This window comes from Ambystoma mexicanum, chromosome 3q, assembly GCF_040938575.1.
Source record: "Ambystoma mexicanum isolate Mex_15411 chromosome 3q, UKY_AmexF1_1, whole genome shotgun sequence".
NCBI lineage: Eukaryota > Metazoa > Chordata > Amphibia > Caudata > Ambystomatidae > Ambystoma > Ambystoma mexicanum.
The window spans coordinates 594,140,809-594,162,747 of record NC_090926.1 but is presented as its reverse complement, the minus strand read 5'-3'; the positions used below and the strand labels follow the sequence as shown (position 1 = coordinate 594,162,747).

Here is a 21,939-nt window from a genome sequence, read left to right as displayed (position 1 = left end):
ATGAAAGTTTGAGGGAGAGGCGATTATGGTAGGCACCTTGAATGCTCGAGGTCTTACTACCCCGAGCAAACGCTTTTTTTTCGAGAACTAAGCGTATGCACCTACAGGTAGTGGGTCTGCAAGAAACACACCTGATACACAAGGACCAGCCGCTCCTTAGGAATAGGAATTATTCACTCCAATTCTTTTCCTCAGCCTCTAGTAAAAAAAGGGCAGGGGTGGCGGTCCTCTTGCATAACGACCTGGGGTTAAACACAACGTCACGAAACAGGATACAGAAGGGAGATAGATCATGGTTTTGGGGTGGTGGGGTGGAATTCAAGGTAACCCTGTGAGGATACTTTCATTCTACACCCCCAGTACGGGGCAAGAGCAGTTTATGCAGCAGGTGATAGAGATGCTGGAACGGAGCGGGTGGGTAGAGGTTATAGGTGATTGGAGACATGAATTTGATCATGGATGGGATGAAGGATAGGTCGAGTCAAACATACTCCATAATTTGCGCAGCCTCCGTGTCACTTAGGGGCCGGATATCCGCTTGCAGTCTTATAGTTGTGTGGCTCATGCACCACCCCACAGAAACTGCCTTTACCCATATGCCACATGCACACACCTCAGCATCACACAGACTACATTTTCATCTCCTCCGGGCTATCCCGTAGGACCGTCTCCTTGGACATTGAACCCATAACCATGGGGGATCATAGCATAGTGTGGCTACCTTAGTGACTGGGCGAGATGTCGACAACACCACCAGTGGAGGATTCCTCTGGGCATTCCAAGGGACACGGTCTGTCTGAAGGAACTGTAGGGAACAGTACAGAACTATTTGGTTAACAATCCCGGTAGTGGACACTAATGAAGGGACCAGATGGGACGACCTGAAGGCAGTGGCTAAGGGAAGCATCATCGCCAGTGCTGCAGCAATAAACAGGGTCAGGGGCCTTGTAGAAAGGGGCCGGAGATTAAGAAATCTGACGACACTTACGCGGCAGACCCAGCCCACCACAATTTTAAGCTATTAAGTGAGTCCAAACAGCAGCTGAAGTTGCTGAGGGGGCAGAGGACGGAACATGTATTGCTGGGACAGAGGCACAGGTATTTCGAAAAGGGTAACTGGCAAGATGTTAGCGCACCTTCTTAGGCAACAAGAGAGCTGCTCATTTATCCAGAGGGTGAGGGAGAAGGGAGGAAAGGAATGGGGGGAGGAAGATGAGAAAAGGGAAATCTTTAGGGACTTTTATGACTCTCTCTATATGACAGGCTCTCCATCAGGGGAGGACCAGATCACGTATCTAAACATGGTGGAACTAAATCCACTGTCCCAAAGGGATAGTGAGCCTTTGGAGGCCCCAATAGACAACGACGCGGTCCTACAAGTCATTCAAGTGCTTAAGCATAACAAAGCCCCGGGTCCGAACGGCCTGATGGCCATATTCTATGAATCACTGAGCCAGGTGTCAGGTGCCAGAGCGACCTCATAACATGATTACTGACAGACTAACCGGCTTAACTCCCTCCGCCATAGCTTAACTTGACCAGACACCTGCACCATCTGTGCATTTGTATATTCCTGTAGATTACACTGTATATTATTATTATATTTCCTTGCAATCTATTGTAAATTCTGCAATATTCTCGTATCCATCTTCCTGTATAATACTGTATCACCTCTTTACCGGAGGAGTGGGGGGGGAGAACAGCGACAATCAATGAGGGAGGCACAGGTGATACTGATACTTAAGCTGGGAAAGACCCCATGTTGTGCTCTTCATATACGCCAATCGCTCTCTTGAACCTGGATGCCAAGATATTCACTAAGATGTTGGCGACTAGATTAGAGAGGCTCCTTCCTGCACTCATAGATCCAGACCAATCCGGATTTGTGTGGGGAAGGGGCACTGTCGACAACATTAAAAGGGTCCCACATCTGGTGGATAAATCTGGGCAGAATCCGGCATATTCTCTATTTTTGGCATCAGATGCCGAAAAAGCCTTTCACCGGGTTGAATGGGGGTTCCTGCTGGAGGTGCTTCACAAATTAAACATCAGCGCAATGATGTGTCACATGATTATGTCCAACTATTTATCACCATTGACCCGCTTGATCCTCAACAGGGCATTAACTGATCCCATGTACCTGAGCTGGCAAACCAGGAGGGGGTGTCCCTTGTCACAGTTACTATTCGCAATGGTACACCTCTTGACAAGAATCAGAGCGAATGATCGCATAACCGGCATTCAATTTGCTGGTATCCAGCATGAAATAAACCTTTCAGTGGACAATGTAATTCTCTCCGTCACAGACCCCTTGACCTCCTTGCAAGGGATAGCAGAGGAAATCCAGTATTACGGATTGGAACTACACATGGGCCTCTAAGTCAGTGAAATATTTTGGGGGTTAATATTCCAGCCAAAAAAGCGGAGCTCTCTGGGACCAATTACCGGGCACTGATAAGGAGTGTAAGGAAGGACCTGGAAAGATGGGGTAGCCTACGTTAATCTAGGTTTGGTAAGAGCGCAATTATAAAGATTAAGGTTTTACCATGAATGGCAGATTTCTTTTCAGGTTCTTCCCGTTTTTAATCCAAAACAGACTCTGCAGTCATGAGATTCTATTCTAGTTCAGTTTTTGTGGAAGTGGGGGATCCCCTAGAGTAAACAAGCGTACGCTGCCAAGGCTAAAGGAGACTTAACATTCTCCAAATTATGGGATTACTACAGGGCTTCGCAGATTAGGCCAATTATTGACTGTCCAAAGGGACACAGAAACTTTGGGTTGGGATGGAACACGCTGTTGCAGGACAACATAATTAGACCCAACCTTGGGTACCCCGCTCAGCCTGAGTGCAAAGCTTATATGTACATTCTGTTACACAGGGATCCCTGAAGGCGTGAGACAGCGTTAGCAAAATGAAGCGGGCATTACCTTTCCTCCCAGTTTGCCCCAGTGATTAACAATGAAGATTTTACACTGGGGCAAATGGACAGAGTATTCATACAGTGGATGAAGAAGGGGTGGGGGTGAAAGATCAGAGACTTCATTGGTAATGGAAGGATCCGTAGGAATTCAAGGCTTCCTTAGGGCTGGAGGAGTCAGATAGGTTTAGACATATCCAGGCCAGACACTGGGTCCTGCACCGGCAGCCACTAGGTCGCTGACAAACGGAACAAGTATTTCAATTGGCGGCATACTAAGGGGCTTATTTCACGCTTGTATAAATATATTAACTCACTCTCCACTTCTGACAAGAGATCATACTGTGAGAATTAGGAGTGGGAGCTAGGATACCCACTAACTACGGGGAAACAGGGGTTAGTTTATAAGGGGGGGGTGGACGTCACTGGGTCCTAAATTGGCCAAATCCAAGACTAAAATATTGACAAGATGGTACAAAACCCTGTCTTGATTGCACCACTATCACCCAGGCAATACCAAACTTTGCTGTTGAGACTGTAAGGGGGAAGGGATGCTGCTGCATGTGCTATTGGCGTGCCCGATGATCTTAGATTACTGGCTGGAGGTCAGATCTAAGTTGAAGGACATCTTTAAGGTTGATATTTCAGAGGATCCGGTCATGTGTGTCCTGGGACTTCTGCAGCCCTCATCATCCTCATGCACCTGTGCTGAAAGGAACTTGCTTGCCCACCTCCTGTAGGCTGCAAAATTGACAATCCTCCAGTTGTGGAGGACAGCGGAGGTTCCCACAATGCATCTATGGTTGGCCAATGTGAGAACTATTATGGGAATGCCAAAACGTACGGATAACATTAGGAACTGACAAATTACCTTTATGGCAGTGTGGCCCCCTTTTTCTCATTTATGGGAATATATCTCAGTGCCCTATCTTGTCCAAGAAGACGAACATCTCTGAATCTCATAGATATGCCCTGAAGTATAGCCGAGATAATGACTGAAATATACCCGAGATAATGATCACTACCTGTGTTGCCCTGCTTGTTTTATTGTACAGTTGTTTATGAAACACTCCTGGGGGAGGCGGAGGGGGAATGGGGTTAAATGGACTTTGTGATGATGTTGATAAATCAGTTCCGATTGTCTGGCAGTTAGCCAGTATCTGTTAAGGATGTCCAGAAAACAACATTAAAATAATACCTTTAGGAAAAAAAAAGATTTACAATGGCATATATTGTTGATGCTAGGCTCGTGACAGTCTTTTAGGTACAAGTAGCATGACAGTGTTTCACAATGGCGTATATTGTTGAGGCAAAACCCATGATGGCGCTGGGCAAAAGCTGCATGTAAAGGTTTTAAAGTAGCAGTGCTGTCATATATTATTTGGACCAGACTCTTCTTTCAGCACACCTAACTGTAAAGAGGGCCTGCACTGGCATATATCCTCAGGATGGTATTTTTTTTGCACAGGCAACATGAAAATGTTTTACAGTGACAATGCTTGCATTTATAAGTTTCACAGGACTTAGAATTTTCTTTGGGTACACCCAACTTAAAAGGGGGCAGTGCTGGGAGGGCACTGTTGCGTGTGGCTAAAGATGGCCACCTAAGTGAGCAGCTCCGCAGCCCGGCATCACTAAATCATCATCACCAGGGCATAAAATATGATGCACGGAAGACGCCCACCCTGCTGAATGCCTGCACACTGGACCACCGTGGCCGGTTCCCCGCTGTGCCTTCCGAAGCACTCCCTTAACCTATGCTACTTGGAGGCATGCTACCGCGACTCAACCGACCTGCGCCTTCCTCCTGCAATGCATACCCGCTCGGGCAGTCGGGCTCTGCTTACCGGCTAATTAAGGACCCGGGGCAGCTGTGATACGACCTTAAGTGGTAACCGATCCGGGGGAAGACGTCCCTCACCTCGTCTATTAGCTGGGTTCGGCATAGACCCTCTCTGCTGCCATCCTGGACCCAAAGACGATTTCTCCATTCTGGACTGCGGCCGGGGGCCCCGGACTGCTGTCGAAACTACCACACAATCCTACCGCTCCCGGGGGCTTCCCCCGGCCGTGACCAGAGACCTGACCACTGCCTTGAGGCTTATTGGTGGCCGCAATGCCCACTTTCATTTACACAGCCCCTGGGCCTTTGTTGCTCCTGAGCCACGGGAGCAGGGCCTGGCAAGCCAGCGCTGTCCACCCTTCCCCACTGGAGGATGACTCCTGAGACACACACCGCAAGCCAACTGATCACTTCTCCCTATACTGCAGCTGTAGTGGTTGCCCACACAGTAAAACATAACCCTCCCAGGCCCACCGCTGGAGAACTGGACTGCCTCGCTACAACCCCAGTGACACTATCCTTGCAGCGAAGCACGCTGCACTGCTCCATGCCTACCTAGCACATTGGAGACCACTTGTACTGTGGGACACATGGCCATCCTGTCGCCTCCAGAATGGAGTCGTGCAGCACCACTCACAACCTACCCAATATCCTGATCCGAGGTAAGCTGGCAAGTGGCAACTAGACAACCTTCACTAATATTGCATTTCCTCCCAGATTCTTACGCGTACACTGGGCCCGGTTTGGCGTCTCTTTTGAACCATGACATAGCACACCCCAGCTTGTACCCTACATTCATCCCGAGCATACTACTGATGCACCGTGCCCACAATTGCATTAACCCTGTGTACTGCCCTGGGAGAACGCGATCGCTGCACTGGCGTACTCCTCTCTCCCCCACTGCCATACTACACTTCCTCAGCTACACTACAAGATCATAATGACAAAGGGAGACAGGAAAAAATGTACATGTTTGCCAAAGCCGCATCTAAGACTGCGGGGGTGGCGCAGAGTGCTGATGACGCGGCGGGCAGTATGGCAGAACCTGATGAGCCCAGTGAGCTCCTCCGCATGATGGAGTTCATGCACGAAGGATTTACCACCATACACACCAAGTTAGATGCCGAGCAGTACAATCAGCTCAAAATCTCGGATGGAGAAAGCCAATGCCCGCATCACAGATGTAGAGATTAGAGTGGGAACGACCAAGGACAAAGTAATTGTCCTTAGAGCAGATGTCGCCTCACTCTTGAAGCAGGTGCTGTCTGTGAGTAAGAAAAATGAGGCTCTTGAATCTAGATCAAGACGGAACAACCTACATATTATAGGTGTGCCGGAAGACGTTACTGGACCTATGGAAGAATTTGTGGAACGCACACCGATGTCCTTGTTGGATGCCCCAAAACTAAATCGCCACAATTTGCAATAGAACGGGCCCATCGTATGCTTGCCCCCAAGCCTAAGCACGGGGCTCCTCCCCGCAAGAGAATTGCTCGCGCACTCAATTACCAAGACAGACACACTGCTATGAGCTGCAAGAGCCAAGGGCGAGCTACTACTAGGCTCCAATAGAATCCAATATATACCAACCTTTCTATCACAGCGCAACAGGAGCGCAAAACCTTCATGGCCACAACAAAAGAGACTAAGACTTAAAATGGGCCATGTTATACCCAGCCAAATTGAGAATTGAACATGGCAACAAGGTGTACTACTTCACTATGCCCGAGGAGGCCATGAAGTTCCTAGACGACCATTTCCCAGGGGGAAGCTAAACAGAAAGCCCCACTCCTTGAAACTCTTGTTGTTTGACCCCTGTCGGGATACAAAGTGGGCGATGTAATATTAATACACGAGTACACATTTCCCCCGATGTGCAACTGTTGTTTTTTACCATAAAATTCTGACAGTCAGGAAGTATGCGCCCGTTACCTATCTTCAAGATATAAATGTTAAGGCTGTGTTGATAGTCTGTGAACCTCCTCGCCATGCAAAGTTGCAAGCGTTGTTGGGATGTTGGATGTGGGATATTCATTGCTCTGGTTGGGAGAGGGGTGGGGGTTGGAAGTTGTGGGATGATCATACAAAATGTGATTTACGTGTGTTTTTAACGATAGGATGCAGCGTTATTTGGTAGTGACTTTATTACTATACTCAATACTTATCCAAAGGGGACTCAAAATCTATATCACCCACTGGCCCAATGGGAGTTGAGACATTACAATTTATGAGTTGGAACATATGAGGCCTGGGCAATCCGACGAAAATGCGGAAGCTCCAGCTTTACATAGAGCGACAAAGCGCGCATCCTTTTTTTGCAGGAGAGGCATGCACTGGCTGCAGGATGCGAGAAGTTCACCAAAACCTGGGGTGCACAGCGATATTATACTACATATTCGACCCAATGTAGGGGAGTCAAGACCCTCATACATAAATCTATGCAATATGTAAATAAAAAAACTAAAAAAAACTAAAGATAATACCAAAAAAAAAAAGAAATCAAACTTAGACCCCCTAGGCAGATATGTCTTACTACAAGGCGTACTGATAGATCAATAAATTATCTTACTGAATGTATATGGGTGCAATGTCGATGATCCTAAGTTTGACTCAACTCAGAAGTACTAGCCCTACTCGCGTTATACCCCCTAATCCCATCCTATTGGGCATGGGGGGTGACCTCTAAACAATAATGGACATTGACCTCGATAGGTCGGGATGTAGGGCGCGGCAGCTGATCAAGGCAGCCCATGCCTTACAGTCTGGGCTGGTCAACCTGGGAATGGTTGATGCCTGGAAAGTCCTTAACCCGACATCAGAAAAATATTCATACTACTCCATTGTACATGATTCCCATTCCCAGATAGATTTGTGGTGGGCGTCTAGCGCTCTCATAAGCCGCCTTAGCAATGTGGATATATTGCCCAGAGCCTTCTCAGATCACTCCCAGATTACACCGACACTGGGAGATGCATGGGAAACAAAAGATATGGAGGCTCAACCCGCAATCACTGCTAGACCTGGTATTTGAGGCTGAAATGGGGAAAACATGTAGTAGAATACTTTGAAATGAATATGGGCTCTGTAGACAAACTTGCAACTCTGAGAAGCCTTCAAGGTTTTTGTATGTGGTATGGCACTGGATACCGAATGGGGGCGACGCAAAACTATACAGCGTGACATCCATACTAGCACAACCACTTTAAACCGGCTGGAACAGTAGTATGCATCCAAATCTGACGCTACTGTATTCGTTGACTGAGATCGGCAGATTTCACACACATGAGGACAGAGAATTGAAATTCCTGTGAGGGTGAACACCCAGGCAGACTACTAACCAGGATGGTGCGACAGGTAGGAGGCAGTGACCATATTCCATTTGTGCAAGATGTGGCAGGGACATAGGGACATAGGTCCATACCACACCTGAAGTAAACCAGGTGTTCCACTCCTTCTACGCTGCATGTCAAATCAGATGTAGTAACCCTTCCCGACAGACACATACTTAGATAACTTGCCACTGAGTTTTGTCCCATATCCCTGGAGGAAATATCCCTTGCAATTAAGTCCCTCCCATATGGGAAGGCTCCTGGCCGGACAGCCTTACAATGGAGTTCTTCAAACATTACAAATCTCACCTAGTCCCTGGACAGGCTGCCCGATGGAAAGAATCCTGAGCTTCAAGCAAATCCCCCTTGCTCCCCCCCACACACACTACACGAGGCAGTGATCACAGTCTTGCTTAAACCTGATAAACCAGCCGAACAGTGCGGCTCCTGCCATCCCGGTCCCTCATAAATTCAGATGTTTCAATATTTGCCAAGGTGCTAGCGCTCAGATTGACCCCTTATATGCGACACATTCATCCAGATCAATTGTGTTTTGTCCACACCACTGAACCTGAGGCACCTCTTTAATGTCTTGGCCCAGATAGACCCTGACACGCAGGCAGTTGCCGCGGCTCTCGATATTCGGAAAACCATCATTTCAGAGTCCTGGTAGTTCATGTGGGCAGTGCTGGGTAAATGTAACTTTGGGCCTGGGTTCATATCGTGGGTGAGATTATTATACACGTCGCCTAGCGCCAGAGTTAATGTAAACAGACTGCTCTTCGCTCCCATAGATGTCCACAGCGGGACCAGACAGGGCTGCCTGCTGTCCCCCCTACTATTTGCCATTGTGATGGAGCCACTGACTGACGCGATCCGTTACAGACACACTCAAGAGAGGAATTTGACTTTCAGACAAGCCGGAAATCACTTCATTATACGCCAATAACGCACTCTTATTCACGTGGAACCCAGCGCAACACCTAGCCCCAATATCATGCAAGATGTCCAATCCTGGGACTCTGTCCGGACACTGGGTCAATTGTGCCAAATTGGAACTATTTCCACTCACTGATGCGACTGTCGCACCACCAGATTTTATGGGATTCACCTGGTCCCCCCTGGAGATTAAATATGTGGGGGTAGTGGTGATGCGACACACTGCTTCACTCTACACCCGCAACTACGGCATGTATCTGCCCCAACTCTTTGCCAGGCTCCGCGTTTGGGTCAAGCTTCCACTCACTATAGCGGGTCGCATAGCACTCCTTAAAATAATGATTCTCCCAAAACTGCTATATTACTTTTTAAACATACAATTCTGGTCAGGCACTATATTCTTCGGCACACTGAAAGTGGCGGTCAACAACTAAATGTGGCACGCAGGTCCAGTCAGGCTAAAATGGGACACCTTGACCAGACCTTGCACACATGGAGGCCTTGTGGTCCCAGACTTCGAAAAATACTGGGTAGCTGCCCAGGCACACTATGCAGCCTACTGGTTTGATGAAGACGCACACACCCCACAAGTGAAAATCGAGATACACGGCTTGCATTTGTGATGTTCGTTCGCTAATAGTACCTCTGGTGTGGAAAGACCGAGAAACCAATGACCCTATTGCCGCAACAGCATTGGCCTGGAGTAAGATATGGAAAATCCTAGATAGCCCTCTCCCGTTCCATGGAGGCTTGCCATTGTGGAACTTTTCCCCCTCATTCCCTGAAATCAGCAGTGTGGCTATGCGACAGTGGGCAAGGGATGGGTATTTGAATGTGGACAATGTCTTCAACCTGGGGTCCTTTATCACATTTCAGGAACTGCCAGCGCCGGTGTGGGGACAATGCTCACGTTGGCTGCAATATGCGGGGCCTTCCACCTGAGGATCCACTGCTAGATTATACGACCAGCTACAAGACTGGGGCAGCAAACTCTTAGTGGAACTTCGCGAGACCTGGGCCAGGGATCTTGATACGGACACCACTGACCAGATATGGGAGGCCATGTGCCTGCAAACCTGAGCACCGTCTCTTAACTCCAGATTCTGCTTAATACAATTTAAAGTGTTACACAGATTCCACTACAACCCAACCAGACTGCACCTCTTCTCACACACACACTGCTCTATGCTCCAGATGTCATTCTGATGAAGCTGGCTACCTGCACATGCTTTGGAGCTGTTCCAAACTAGGGGAGGTCTGGGAGGAGGTATGCGATACTATGTCAAGGATGTTTGACTGCACTAATGAGCCCACCCACTGAACTGTTTGTTTCACAGATTTGAGAAACTGCACGGGGGCTTCCATAAACTGGCTAATCTCTGTATATTGTTGGCAGTTCTCTGTATGCTGTTGCTATGGCTCCGCCCCACCTACCCATCGGTGCCACACTGGCTGCGAGCTGTAACATGGGCATTCGACTTGGAGGCGAGATGGTCCTCACTACAACTTATGAACTAAACCGATAGATATATGATCTCCCTTCCGCAATTACTTATTAACAACGCAAATGAATACTAATGAGAATAGAAGCTCACCGCCCCCACCTCTCCCACATTGTTGCAATGCGACCCGAGCTACGTCCTGCTATGTACTGCGTTCTGATTGCTACAAACCTAATGTTGATAACCATAGATGTACGATTGCCATTTCCATTAATGCTGCTACCTTCTTCTTTTGTTGTAAAGTTAAGCACTAAATGTTTTTTTTTTTTTAAAAAGGGGGGGACAGCGCTGACATATATTGGTAAGGAAACCTCTTATTTGACAGCTTTCTAGAGCATTGAGAGTGCTAAAGGATAGAGGTTGTTCTAAGAAACAGAAGTAAACGCACTGTAAACAAATACATTTAGAAACTGCTAGTATGTCCATTCTCATCAATTATTGACTAAAATTTGTTTTGGGAAGATATAAAATGTAAGCGTTTAAAATCAGTGTCTTTAGCCCTGCCCTCAGGGGTTAGAGGCCACGCCCCAATTTCATGACTGCACTCCCTTGGTGTTGGACCTTTCGAAATTGTTAAGCCTCCAGTGCTAGGTAGTATGGTTTATTAATCGCAAATAACATTACAGTATGTGCCTATTACGACTGCCTATTCTAAAGACATGGGCACCAGTCCCAATGGCACTGGGCTTGTCTAGATGCTATATTGACATGACTGGATTCTAAAGGTCTCTTATATGGACACAATCTCTGTTCCTAAGCAACCACTGACTCAGAACTACCACCCAACTCATCACCCTGCCCTAGGAGACTCCCACGTTTCTCTACATTAGTACCTCACAGAGACTCCTGTGCCCATCTGCCACCTCACCCTCTTTTACCTTTGAAGAATAGCAAGTATTTATTAACGCCCAATACACCACAATAACCAACATGCCAACTTCCTGTCCACGATTATGCTCATGCAGGCAAGGATGCTGATTCTGGGCGACATATGGCATAAAACAACTCCAAGTCACCCTGCAACACACTGCATTGGAGCCTGTCCAAATGGGTGAAAAATGTGTCTTCAGAAAGATTTTTCAAATTTCTACGAGAAAACCCCCCAAAAAGGTAGTCTGTACAGAAAGCATGCACATGCGCGGAAGTGAGGGAGGGACCATCTGCACGCAAAGCCAGTGTTTAGTTTCAACACTCCTGAAGGTCGGGAAATCAGTGGCTGGTCTGTTAGCCCTCTTAACCTCTCCCTTCCTCATCCTCACTTCCTGTTTACTATTCTGCGTGCTGCTCTATGGTCAAATGTTTAAAGCGATAATCTGCGGGAAGTGTAAAAAAAATGTTTTTAAAAGTGCAGATTGCTAGTAAAATATGCAACCAGAACTGCCTTTTTTTTTTGCAGAAACATCCGTGGATAGTTGGCGGCCTCTACACACAACACAGGGTTTATTTATTTATATTGCGCAAGACAGGCCCGCAGGCATAGAAGCACACACATTTAAAACAAAAAAAAAAGCCACTTAGCAATCTCGGTTCTTACTACGTGGGCATTTATCTGTATGCATAGCACATTTTCTCCCATTTACCCTTCACAGCACCTACCTGTCCCCCCCACCCCTCCCGCAGTAAACACGATACAGCCCTCTCACATGATCCTAAGAGGCAAGAGGCCAGGCAAATATAACACCAATCATATAAAGAGCCTTTTATTAAAGCATTATTAAAAGAAAAACATGGAGACATGCATACAATTGACAGGCAGGAAGGTAAAATCGTGACGGGCAAATATTGTCCCCCTAATGTTGGACAGCTCATCGTCTTGGCACAGGCAAGCGTAGTGTAGCCTGCTGGACCTAGAGGTGACGGGCTAGAGTACGTCGCCACTAGAGCAATGCCACAGGTCTACAGGGTCTGCCACCTAGGACTGGTGAACTCTAACTTGGCATAAGGATACTAAGCCTGGCACCTCCATTGCAGGAAGTGCTTGGAGATTGGCCCTGAGCTACTGAGTTAGTGCCCAGCCCTTGCAGACTGGCATTTAGCACTAGACACGTTGACATGGCCAATACAATTACTATCATCCACCAAGTCAGACATGGTTCAATGTCATTTATATTGACCTGGACCCAGACATTGAGCCTATGCAGAGACTAATGACCTTGACTCAAACATTGGCTTGGCCCCACACTTATGACAAACAACGAACCCTCTGCCTTTGCAAAGATGCACTGTGGCTGGTAGAGCAATGATGTAACACGTGGCTCCCATATGCCCCCCCGCCCCCTTATAGTTCAGTGCCTTGAGAGATGGTTGGTGTTGGCGTGACATTTTGATTGCTTTTCTGCAGCCACACCTCATTGCGGCGACCATAGGGCTTCATTGGGGGGTCATACCCATTGCAGAAGTAGAAGTCTCGGTGGACCACGGCCTCATCGCCAAGTGCCGACATCAGCTTTGCCGCATGGGCCACATAGTCCGCCTCCTTGGCAAAACCACCAAATTGCCTGGAGAGATAAAATGAGAGGGTGAGCACAACCAGTGAAAATTGAGCAGTAACATTCAAGGCAAAGAGAGCATTACCAGCCAAGCGAATCGGAAAACGAATGACCAGACTGGGCCAGGTGGCCGATAAAAAGCATTAGCAGCAGCCACCAAGAACATTAGAAGGCCTTACTAGCGAAGAGCGCATTACTAGATCTGCAGCTCTGGAAGCAAATGGAGGGATTATGCAGGTGGCTCCCAGAAGCAAAGGGATTGCTAATCTCCTTCACCACTAGAGCCTTCTCATAAGGCTTCCAGCAGGTCTAAAAAGCTGGCAAGCAGCAAGCATCCAGCTGAGAACATTTGAACTCCCTAGAACCAAGGTATTCGTGGTTTATCCACCTTACCAGTATGCAGAACCTGGTCACTCTTGAAGCGAGCAGGCTAGCCACCTTCTGCACCACGGCTTTTCCAGAGCTTCTTTTTAACCATCAGAGCCAGCATGAGGCTCATTGAAATACTGGGGGAAATCGCATGCCTGGCTCTGAAAGGTAGGTCAGAACACCCAAGAGAAGTCTTGCAGAAGTGCAGGATATTCCCAACCAAGAAACCTAGACAGAGGAGAGATATTTCATGCTCGTCCACCCCTTTATTCCAGAGTACAATGACTCGGGGTGGACACAGAAAAATACAAAAACATCACTCCAAGTGTTCAGTCAAATAAATAACTCGGCCTATGTTTGGTTTGTCTTAATGATTTGACCCACACAACACGCGCCTGCCCCTGCTCTCAGACAGTGGCAAAAGAGAAAGGTCGGGCTCTCTCCACCTCCACCCAGCAACTGTCTTAGCGATTAAGGCGCTCGATTAGTGTGCAACAAGAACGTCTTTGTGTGAGAAAAATAAATGGCATGTCAGAGCACCGAAAAACAGAAAGAGAACCAAAAGAAAGACTTGAACTTGGCCAGATCGCGGATTAGGTTCCAGCTCACCTGATAAAAAAGTCATCAATTGCATTTCACTGAATCTTTTCCTATCCTCGCAGTTACTTTTTTTTTTATCTGCTACAGTATTTCTTACTTGGGTTGAGTTTAGTTCTAAGCATTACAACATGTGCCACATACAAAAACTGAATGCAAGGAGCTCAGACAATATGTATTCTAGCGAAGAAACCACGATTAGAATCAGTGGCGCAGAAGAAACCTCAAATGATCCTTGCGCCAGATGATGGGCCAAGGCATGTGCTGCAAAAAATCAAAGGGGCAACAGCATGTTAATAAGCCATGAATGACAATAGGAATAAACACTTTGGCTTAGCAGTTTATACACCAAAACGTTGCCACAATAGTACATATGTGTTCCAAGGTCTGCGTTTTGCCCGTAAACCACAGCTTCTCACCAGTATTATTGGTTTAACGCTGCATACCTGTGTTAGTTTGTCTCAAATTGCTCCCAACTTGAGAGAGAGAAAGGACCATAAGTTAAGGTGATTTGCCCAGGATTAAACATTTTTTCTTCAAATCAACCATCCGCGGTTTCTCCACCTGACTGTGCTACTGCACAAAGGGGCCAGGACGTGGACTCACCCGACAACGTGGCCACCTGGGCTCTTCCCTCGTTCCATCTTGGTCTCGTCTGACTTGCCTGGCATGGCGCTGTCCCAGTTCTGCAATCTCCGGGGTCATGTGACAGATCACATGCCTTACATGGTCCTCTATCCTCACCTGACCAGGGTGCCTTCCTCTAAGGGCAGTGTTTTCCCCTCTTCGCACCTGATCGTGTGCCACATTACTATCCATTGCCTTCTACACTTTATTCCCCTTCTCCTCTCTTTTCATCAAGCCTACTCCTATCCAATCCAGTGCCTCTCACCGTTCCTTCATTCAGTCTTCATTCACCTGCCCCAGTAACCTTTCCAATCTCTTCTTTCCGCTTTCTTTCCGACTGCCTTCCTACTATCAATCTTGGACTGCACTTCATCCTTAATTTCCTCCATTTTACTTAAACCTGTATCACTCCTGACAATACCTACAACTGCCTCTCTTCACACTCCCTCTACTCACATCTCCCACACCGCAGCCCCTCTGGGCGCATTGGAGGTACTGGGATTATGTAGAACTCTATTACCTCCCCATTCTGACCTAATACCATTTTTCCAATTTTTCAAATCCCTCGTCTCCTTTCTTAGCATTTACCGACCTCCTAGTCCTTCTACTGATTTTACTGACCAACTTGATTCCCTCTTCTTTTCTTCTTACCTCCCCCCTCTTTTCTTTTTTCTTGGTGACTTTAATCTCCCTCTTCTTTCCGCTTGTATCCACTCTTCTCTTCCGTCACTTATTGACTCGGATCACTTAAACATCCTACCTTCACATCAATCAGGCTCTTGCCTTGACCTCTATCGTTTCTTTGCTCCCAATCTCAGGAACCATCTCTGCTCACCCCCTTTACTACTCGACTCATCTTTTACTCTTCCCCCACTCCGTTCCCTCCAACCTAACCCCCCACTCTCAACCCCTACTTTCACTTGTAATCTCCACTCCTTCAATCCTACCTCATTCTACCTCATTTCTTTCCTCACTTTAATCTTTCCTTCACTCTATTCCCTCGTTGTCCACTCCCTCTCTTCCTTCGCTCTATTCCCTCGTTGTCCACTCTCTCCTGAAGATGGTGGAAGTGCCCTTCAGTTCTACTTGTTGTCCATTCTTGACTCCACCTATCCTGCCCATCCCTGCTCTCCTTCCCACAAACCTTCACATCCATGGCTTACTCCTGCCCTCACGTCCCTACACTCCAGCCTCCTTAAAGCCAAACAAACATCGCTGGAAAAAGTCCCAATCTCCCTGTGATCTTTCTACACTTTCTTCTCTACATTGTTCCTACGATCTTGCTTTACTCAATGCAAAAAGAATCCTATTTCTTCGAACGTAAGCTTTCCCTCTCCGATCACCCTCGTCTCTTCCAGCTTCTGCATACTATTCTCCTCCCTGCACTTCCCTTTTTTCATCGCCCTCATCTTTTGACTTTACAAACTACTTTACTTCTAAAGTAGTGACTCTCCGCTCCTCCTTTTCCTCCCTTACTACTCCTTATTGGTATCCCGTCAGTTTGCAGACAGGAATTACGGGGAAGTATTTCACTTCACCGGAATTCCAGCAAAGTATTTTACTTCACCGGAATTCCACTGACACCACTCATCGAAAAATAAAGTGGGTTAGGGGTAAGGTGTTAAAAAGGGGTGGGAAGGGGTCTGGGGAAAGGGGACTAGCATGGGGAAAGAGGGGATTGGGGGTTCCCCCAATTAACCCCCAACATATTTTGAGCAGACCTTCCTGTCAAAAAAACAACATAGAACCCCTTGACCACCCCCTGCAGTCCTATTGCCTTATTTACTATCCTCCTCCTTCCCTCCTTCTGATCTTGACACTTCTGTCCTTCTTACTTGTGCCCATCCCACTGCTTCAACCTGACCCCCTTTCCTCTACCCGTATCCCAAAATATATCCTCATCCTCTTCCTTATCTTACCTCCATTATCAATTCACTCAATTCTTGTTTTCATTCTCTTTTCAAACACACACTCATTCTTCCCATCTTGAAGAAACCATCTCACAATCCCTCAGTTCCTGCTAACTCATCCCATTTCTCTTCTTCCCTATCTAAACGTCATGAGCATGCTGTATATTCCCAGGTTTCCACCTATCTCAATCTTCACTCTCTTCTGCCTCCTCTTCAATCCGCATTTTGACCATCAACTGAGACTGACATTGCACAGAGACTGTCCTCCTGCATATCTCCAATGCTCCTCTTACAGCTTGTGACTCCAAATACTCTTATGTCCTAATGTTTGATCTCTCTGCAGCATTTCAAACTGTTACTCACTCCCTTCTAATTGCCACTATGTCCACTCCTGGTGTATCTGGCTCTGTTCTTACTTGATTTTACTCTGATCTTTATCCCCGCTCTTATTCAGTAACCTGGGCAGCCCAAACATCTCCCTCCTATCCTGTCTATGGAGTCCCCCAAGGGTCTGTCCCTGGTCCACTGATGTTCTCACTTTATACGATCCCACTTTCTGCTCTTATTTCTTCTTTTAACTTTCTTTCATCGTTATGCTGACACCTACATCTTTTTCCTCGTTCACCGACACTCTGTCTCAAACTGCCTCTCTACAGTTCAAAAATTCAATATCAATCACATTTTCATCACCTCAATTCCTTGAAAACCGAGGTTCTATTTTTTCCTTCAACTACTATTCCTCCTCTGCCTGTCTTTGCTCCCTCCACTCACAACTTGGGTTTAATCTTTGACCCTTCTCCCCTCTTTGTAGAGCTCATCCAATGCCCGATCATGTCGCTATGCCCTTTTTAACATCTGCCATGCCCGATCCGATCTCTCTTTTCATGTCACCAAGCTTCTTCTTTCCCCATCTAGCCTTCTCTCAAATGGACTATTGCTCAGCTATTCTCCTCGGTCTTCCTGCTTCTCATCCATCTTCGCTCCGTCTATAACTCCTCCGTTCATCTTTTCTCTTGTACCCCATTGATCCTCTATCACATCTTCTCTATCCCTCTTCTCCCTTTCGAATCTCTACTCCTTTATCACTTCCTCTCAATTGTCTTAAAAGTGCATCCATGGTCTCGCCCCCCCCTTTTTCTCTTCACGTATCTCTCTATATTCTCTTCCCAGTGCCATATACTCCCAGAATCGGTTTATTTTTTCTGTCCCTAAAACCCCTTGTGCATCTTCTTGTTTCCGTTCAATTGCCTTGCTTGGCCCCATACACTGGAACTCTCTCCCCCCTTCCAGTCTTTCTCTTCTCTCTGCATTTTTCAGGCCAATCTTAAACCCCATGTTCTATCTGCTCTCTCTAACATATAATTCTACTTTCTCTCCCCTCGTCTGTTCCGATTTACCTGGAATGTATTGTTCATTTTGATTGTACCGTTTTATTTGTGTACAAGCGTGTAAAGATGGAGGGAGGCACTCGTAGTTTCTTCAAGTAAGTTTTATTATAACGGGGCCCGCCGTGCCCATCCACTCAACTACGCCTCCAACGGTTGACTAGGTCACGCAAACCAAGCTCCGAAAGAACACAGGGAGAATGGTTTGCGTGCCCTACATGGCAAAAGCGCTATATAAATTAAATAAAGAACACATTAAGAACCAGGATTAGAGCATACATTTTGTAGTTTGTCATCTTCTCTAATAGGATGCATGTCTATCCATACCACTCCTCTCCAATTCAATCTTTTTGATCTCTTTCATGTAGAACATTATACTACTGTTCATTTCTGCACAAGACTGGTGCTACAAACGATAAGCCCAAAAGGGATAAAAACAAAATGAATAAAATAGCTACAGGCTACAAATACCCAGAGATCACCCAAAACCCACTAACTATTTCTTCTCGCTTACACACAACCCACACTCGACGCCTACATCACACACCCACAGGGCTAGTGAACCAACCCACATGTAGCGGGCCAGAAAGCACCAACAGCCATCACATGGGAAGAGGGGTTATATTTTGAAAACAGTTAAAAAAACAAGTGGGAGATCCAAGAGGGCTGCCAGGATGAGAACACTGATAACAGTGCTCCCCACAACCCAGCCATCAAAAAAGAGGAAATTAATGCTGAAACCCACTCCCCGGGCACGACATTAACGAGAAAGCAAGCGAAGGAGAGCAGCGGTCCTCAAGGAGCCACCTGGAAGACTCTGGGGGGGGAGGGGGCACAAAATAGCAAGACTCGCTCTGGGTCGTAAGCGGGGACGCCAGGATAGCAGTCAAGCATGTGACAGATTTTTTTTCTTAGCCCCAGAGGAACGCGGCATACCGCTGAAGTGGCGCGGGACACCTGCGCTACGAAAGGCTCCTACCTGGGGAGAAGCATCGCGCCGTCGAGGACTGAAGGCTGATCGGGGGCAGAGTGGAATGGAGAGATTAGCTCAAGTTCCCCGGGGAAGGAAAGGATCATAGGTCGGGGCGGCCCGTCCCAGAGCAGGGGTCCAAAGAGGAGCAGGTACCGGAACGGGGGAAGGAAGGTGAGGACAACCCGACTCAAGCGAAATCCAGGAGCCGACACGAGCCAACGTGGGACCACACAGGGGTGGCAAGAAGACTCGAAGTGGGGAGACGTGGAGGACAGTGCCACCAGTTCCAGACAGAAGCTAAAGCTGCCTCAGGATCAGTGGAAGCGATCAGCGTCGAAAAGGAGGAGCAGACCAAGCCGTCTCCAAAGGTGGAAAACCAGTGGTACAGCACAAACTCCCGGCTGGGAGAGCAAGGGGTCGAGGAGCTTCGGAGAGGAGGAGGGGAATTTAGACTGGAACCGGCGGAGGGAAGTAGCCCCAGGAAGCAACACAGAGCATGCTCGCTGGGCTGGAAGCAAAGACAGACGGTTAGATCCCGCACCTTCAAGGGTGGAGGGAGAGCTGGAAACAGGACAGCACCTGGATACCTAAAGTCCACAACCACCAGAAAGGGGCTGGAGGAAGGACCGGAGGGGTCACGCTGCCCACACCATCCCACCAAAGGCCTTCAAAGGCTGTAAGGGACAACCCAAGACCCACTGAACGGAAGAACTGCAGCCCGGCTCTTCCCCCGCCCCCCGGTTTCCTAATGCTCCGCATGGAGCAGTTTGAGCGAACACTGAAAAGAGACCAACGGAGTGCAAGGAGGGAGCACATTGCCTACATAACCCCACAAAGGGGCATCTAGATCTACAAAAAGATACCCCAAGACCCACCTGCAGGGATGAAGTATGAACAGTAGCCCGGCTCTCCTCCCAGCTACCCAAGCTTCCACGTAGAGCAAGCCAACCAACCGGCAGAGGAGAGCTCGGAGGGGGTACGCCGACCACATCGCACCAACCAGCCAAAGAATCGCAAGAGCCACTAAAGGAAAACCCCAGACCCCACCACAAGGGGGCCCCCACGGAAAACAGTCAGACCCCTGAGGTGAGGGTGTTGAAGGAACAGCAAGACTCATAGTAGCCCCCCTGAAACAGAAGAAAAAGGAGGAGCAAAACAAGAGGCAGCCACCCAGAAATAGGGGAAGAGGAAAAGAGGGGCAGTGAGCGACAGGCCACCTCGAGACAGGGGGGGGGGCCCTCCTGAAGAGCAAACCAAGCCTTGAAACACTTGTGTATAGGCGCATTATAAATGCCATATCAGATCATATCATAAACCAAGGGCAAGGCAAGCAAGGTCCACCAGGAAATTAAGGAGCAGGAAAGTATATATACCACACGAAGTGTGGAGGAAGTGCAGGCTCACTAGGCCGATGTAACCAGGGAGAGGCAAAAGATGTTAAAGAACAGATCGAAGTCTCCGCCTACCAACGCAAAGGGAGAGAAGAAGAATACAGAGGGGGCACTGCAAAAGATGTGGAGAGAGGAGGGACTCCAGCCCCACAAGGAGGGGGAAGCATACAGGAGAGAGGAGGAGGACCCTTGAGGGGGATGAACAAGAGGAGAGAGGAGTCACAAAGCAATTCATGTAACAATGCTTTCAGAACTTCAGGAACAGAATGGCGAATGTGATGCAAACCCAACTGGAAAAAATGAAGGAGGAACTGGTAGGGGCAATAAAGGAAGTCAAAAGCGATTTCCACTCATTGCAAGCAAGAGTGGACACCAATGAATCCACACTGCAGGAATTGGCGGACGATGCTCATAAAAGAGGACTTGATGGAACACCTGGCCAGAGCCACACACAATCTGGAGATCCAGACTGAGGACCTGGAAAACCGGTCGAGAAGGGCGAACATAAGGATCAAGGTGTGAGGCTGGAAATGCATCAGAGAGACAGGGCATCTGAATCTTTGTCCTTTATTGCTTTGTCATGTATGTTCTGTCTTGTTTTCTGCACAGGAGTTCATGTGGGACTCCTGGCGGTGCGGCTCTTCCTGTATTTGGTTTGGTGAACAGACCCTTGGGATACCCTTATGGCACCCATGTACTCCTAGTGTATGTTTTTGGACACCTGTGTGTGGCCCACAGAGCAGGGTACGGGCTGGTGGCAGCTCAGTGCTGAATTGACAGGTGCCCTGCGCATCCTCCATTTTGGGATGCCCAGGCCTCGTCATTGGAATCGGTGTATGCCTGATGGAGACAAGATGGCCCCCATGGCCTCTTGCCATCCATCACCTGTTACCTTGGTTTTCCCGAAGTCCCAGGAAGCCCTGACTCTGTCCCTTCCCCCTGACTGGCTGTTGGGTGGAAGTTCCATATATGGTAGTGTGGGGAAGTGCCAACCAGACTGGCTTGAGCCTTCCCAACGACTGTATGCTGTGGGTACGCCCTTGGGGTGGGACCTGGGTGAATAGAGTGTGTGACGAATACGCCTTCTGTGTTATGGGTGTCTAGTATCTGGTGTTTGACACAATGACTGAGACAGCCCGGCCTGAAACTGGTTTGAATGCAGTGTGTAGTGCTGAATGGCAGAGTACTTGTCCGAATCCACATTCTGTGTTGCGAGTTTCTGGATGGAGAAGAATGGCCTGTATGCACTGTGCGCCTGATTGGCTGATTAACTGCCTGAATGCCTTTCTGAGTGATTGGTTGTCTGAGTGTGACCCAGCAGATGGGAGATCAAGAGTATATCTGGGAGCCTCTCATTGCTAGAAATCATTCAGAAGCTGAAGTTGATACTTGATGCTTACTCTCGAAGCCGAGCCGGAAGAAGACGGTGAACCGCTGGTCCCTTCTGTGTAATCTGAAAGCTGCTGTGTCTTCAAGAACTGACCCAAGAGAGGACCTGGTAAGGAGACCTCTCCCCGAGCTACGAGGGACCATCGTGCACCAGCTGATCTTTGCCAAAGCTCCCTGGTAGACAGACCTATGAAAGGCTGCTGACTGGAGAAGGGGACCACCGAGGAGAACGAAGAAAAGCACCGGACAGCTGTCCACCATCGACGACCGCTGTCGC

At 48.0% G+C, this 21,939-nt stretch overlaps 2 protein-coding genes across 3 annotated transcripts in view; one reads left to right on the top strand and one right to left on the bottom strand.

The window, feature by feature from the left end:
- CHADL (chondroadherin like) overlaps positions 1 to 21,939 on the top strand; it is a 372,075-nt gene that overhangs the window by 129,713 nt on the left and 220,423 nt on the right. The gene's annotated exons all lie outside the window — the stretch shown is intronic.
- HEBP1 (heme binding protein 1) overlaps positions 12,217 to 21,939 on the bottom strand; it is a 93,174-nt gene continuing 83,451 nt past the window's right edge. For both annotated transcript variants that reach the window (XM_069654437.1, XM_069654436.1), the window contains exon 5: positions 12,217 to 13,030. In XM_069654437.1, the coding sequence (XP_069510538.1) occupies positions 12,811 to 13,030 (220 nt within the window). In that variant the 3' untranslated portion in view covers positions 12,217 to 12,810. The remainder of the gene's footprint in view (positions 13,031 to 21,939) is intronic.